The following is a 3870-nucleotide window of genomic DNA, read 5'->3' on the forward strand; positions in this document are numbered from 1 at the left end:
AATCTCTCTTAAGACAAATGTATCAGTCTTAATATTAAAATTGGTCAAATTTTAACTCATATGTACATATAAGACAAATCTGTTGCTTTTCTCTATATATTCTGGATTTCTGCCTTTATCTTATACATATTACTTGAACTGTCTTAAACAAGATAAATATGTACTCCCTCCGTCCTGGTCATTTGTTGTCCTTTTCCATTTTGGGGTGTCTCAATCAATTGTTGTCCTTTCTATTTTAAGATTGCATTTGATGAGCAATTTGATTCTTTACCCCCAATTTGGTCCACTTGTCATCTTATAATTGGCCTCTTCCTCTTTCCTTGGTCTTTGTGCCAAAACCAAAGGACAACAATTGACCGGGACGGAGGGAGTACGTTTTAATTATTATTATTATTATTATTATTTTCTAGTAAGCTGCGATAATTTCCTCATTTTCAATTTGTTTCTCTTTCCTTAGCTGATTCAGATAGAGGGTGGAATAATGATTGTTGGTTGTTTTTCTTTTTGTCTCTAAGGACATACGATGATTATTCTTCGTGATCCTACTCATCTTTAGGAGATGGGTTATTTAATGAAGTTATTACCTGAGTATCCAACCGATTTATTCATGATCCAATGATGAAGATCAAATAATCTGAAGGGCAAATTGGTAAGATAACCATTTTATTGGAGCTGAATAGTTATTAGTTATTACTCTCTTCATCGTAATTATTTGGGATTTAGATGAAAGAGTAATTAATTAAATAACCTTTTTACGAAAGTAAAATCGTAAACTGTTCGCTGCATTAAATATAAAAAAAAAAAATCAATGTACCAGTCGTAAGTTAATTAGCCACTAATCAACTATCGTGTGAAATAGGTGTAGGTGTTTACATATACGCTAGATAATCCGTGATAGTTTCTAATAATTAAACAACATAATATATGGTTATTTGTAAAATGCGCTACATATTACTCCATAGTTGATAAGCCGGTAAAAAATATAAGGACACGAAATAATTATTACTAGAACAAAAATACTACGCATGTCCAATTTAAATTATTTTGTACGTCCCTTTCATTGATCTCATGCTCGTGAAATGTTTACATATCTAACGAATATATATACTCCGTATATGAATAAAATAAAAAGAATTTAAATACTAGAATCTAACGTCGTTATTCCACATCATCATGATCATGAAAAACACAAGATTATAATGATGATAATTATGCATGAGTTAAAATGTTTAGTAACGAAACCCTGTTACTAATCAAACTTCTAAACACCTTTTCACTTTCCCTCTCCATTTCCCCTACACATTCCTCCATTTCTTGCATTCCCTTCAACACTCCCATTTTCACCTCTTCTCTATTACTATCGTTATTGTTATTATTATTACTTTTTCGCTTCCGAAATTCGAGCAAACTCTCAACACCCTTTACCACCTTTCCAAACTCCCCAACCCCTTCTTCCTCCTTCCTCGCCTTTCGGATCCCGAGCCCGAGTCCAGCCCAAATGGGCCGACGACCGGGCCCAAACGAGCCCGACATGCCTCCGAAAACTGCCTCGGAGATTGAAGCGGTTAGGCGGCATGCGTCTCGGACGACAATGTAAATCTCATCGTCGGGCTTGACGACCTCGTTGGAACGCTCAGTGAGTGTTCCGACGAGCTTGGCGACGTCATTGGCGAATTTCTTATGGGCCTTGACGTAAAGCCCGAGTTTCGAATTGTCCTTCCTTCGGATCGCTACTTGGGCCGACGACACCTCCTGCCTCAGGCCCAACAATACCCCATGAAAAACTTCATACGCGTCGACGAATCGTAGAAAGTCTTCTAGAAGCTTTTCTACGACATCATTTTGCAGTGAGTCCTGCGTCTGAGGCAGCTGGAGGACATCATCTAACGAGTCCAATACCGACTTTAACCGGGCCAGCCCGGTTACCATCTGGGCCGACCCGGCCCATGTGCATCCCCGGAGCTCATTGATCTCGTCTCTTAACTGAGGTATCAAAGGATGGGTTCGGCCACAAGGGAGGGAGACTGAGCGGACATGATAGGATTTCGAGTTTCGGTTCGGGTTGGAGTTTGGGGTAAAAGATGGGATGGGATTAGGGAAGGAGACAGTACGACGGTATCTTCCCATAATATAGGGGAATAACTTTTAATTTAGGGAAAGGTTGATTGAGAAGTAGTAGTAAATTGGTTTGTTTGGGAGAATGAAGTGAGTGGGAGAGTTGTTTATATAGGAGGAGTGAGTTAGGAAGGAAGGAATTAAAAAGTAGGCGCACACGAGGGGATGGGGAGAGAGTGCAGATAGGGACAGGCCAGACTGTGTATGGCATGTGGTGTGTGGTTAGTCGGATAGTTATGAGGAGATTGTTGTTACGGATACACTTTTAATTTTCACCCTTCATAGTTCATAGGGTGAGTTCAACCGTCATTACAAGAAAAATGTCGTTTGCAACCAATGCTAGCAACGAACAATAATGAGCTGTATTAGTTTTTAGTTAGCTACCAATTATTTAATAGTTGCTAAATAACGACTATTAATTTAATTGTTGCTAAAATTAGATGTAAATCAATTAATTATTTATGGGTTTTTCTAATAAACTAAATATAGAAAGATTTATAGGATATTTTCACTAATGGTAAAACTAAGTTTATAATTGCATTTATCATGAGAATATGTTGAGAATCTTTACATATTTGGTTTCTTAATGTGTGCACTTAGGACATATGTTAGAAAACCCTTTTATTAGTAGCGAATTAGCGTTTAAATTTTTCCATAGTCTCTAAATTGGTTGCAAAATAGCAACCCAAAGTGGGATATAAGAGTCGAAGTAAAGATTACCTTGTCTAATCTTTTATCTTTAACTCTCCTTGTCTCCCTCTGAAGTCTTAATCTAACCCTCCACCTCTTTAACTTTTGAATTGTTGCTTTAATCTTCAAGATCTAGTCTTCAAAATTAGTACCCTAATATTGAAGATCTAACAATTCTAACACGCCCCTTCACATGTGAGGTTCCATCGAAACCTATGGCAAAATCATGGGAGCGCAAGAAAGAGAGATTGGACTAGTTTATAGGGGTTATTCCTCCCATCGCCAATTGGTTTTAAGATGGAACATCCCTTGTGTTATCGAATGGTTCGTTTCTCCTCCGTTTGGGTATGACCTGACCCGACCCGACCCGTTTGAATGTTCTAACAATGCAAAAACATACTCCCTCCTATTTTCTTATATCTTCCCCTTTCTTTTGGGCACAAAAATTAAGAAAGGGGAAGAAAGAAAGAATAAAGTAGAATAAAGTATTGTAAGTTGTGAAATTTATAGGTGAGAGAAAATAATAAAGAATGAATGATGAATAAAGAATAGATAAAGTAATGAGAGTTGTTGATTTTTTAGGAGAGAGAAATTAATAAAAAAATGAATGAAACTTACCAAAAAAGGAAAGAGGGAAGATAATCAAACTTGTGTAAAAAAGGAAAGAGGGAAGATATAAGGAAATAGGAGGGAGTATTACCTATATAGAAGTAACGCCATAAATTTATAGATCTGAAATTGATACAGTAGTATTTCAACCGTGTTCCTAAAATAATTGTTTATTCAAGTCTTTGTATTGATATTTACGAGTTTACTATTGAACATAAAGAAACAAAAAAGCATAAACAAGATTTATTAGACAAGTTGACCCTCTACAACTTGAAATAAATACTACACCATACATGGTTAAGTTGTGTGTCTACCGTTGAAAACAATATTGAGTAATTCTTTCTTTACCATCGATGAACATTAAAAAGGTAAGCGATTCATCAAGAAATTTGCTCCATTTTCAGGACAATGAGTCAATAATCGAACCTCTAATCTCTTTATTAGAGAACCATTATT

General features: G+C 36.4%; 1 protein-coding gene across 1 annotated transcript; it reads right to left on the reverse strand.

Moving 5' to 3' along the window:
* Positions 1-1209: 1209 nt before the first annotated feature.
* Positions 1210-1929, reverse strand: LOC141587483 (uncharacterized). Its single transcript, XM_074408969.1, has one exon. The coding sequence runs from the start codon at positions 1927-1929 to the stop codon at positions 1210-1212; it is 720 nt and encodes a 239-aa protein (XP_074265070.1).
* Positions 1930-3870: the final 1941 nt, after the last annotated feature.

This window comes from Silene latifolia, chromosome 1 (assembly GCF_048544455.1).
Source record: "Silene latifolia isolate original U9 population chromosome 1, ASM4854445v1, whole genome shotgun sequence".
In the NCBI taxonomy this organism is placed as follows: domain Eukaryota; kingdom Viridiplantae; phylum Streptophyta; class Magnoliopsida; order Caryophyllales; family Caryophyllaceae; genus Silene; species Silene latifolia.

What these genes read in the sequence shown, in the direction of transcription:
- LOC141587483 (XM_074408969.1), bottom strand. Translation starts at nt 1,929, where the DNA reads ATGGTAACCGGGCTGGCCCGGTTAAAGTCGGTATTGGACTCGTTAGAT.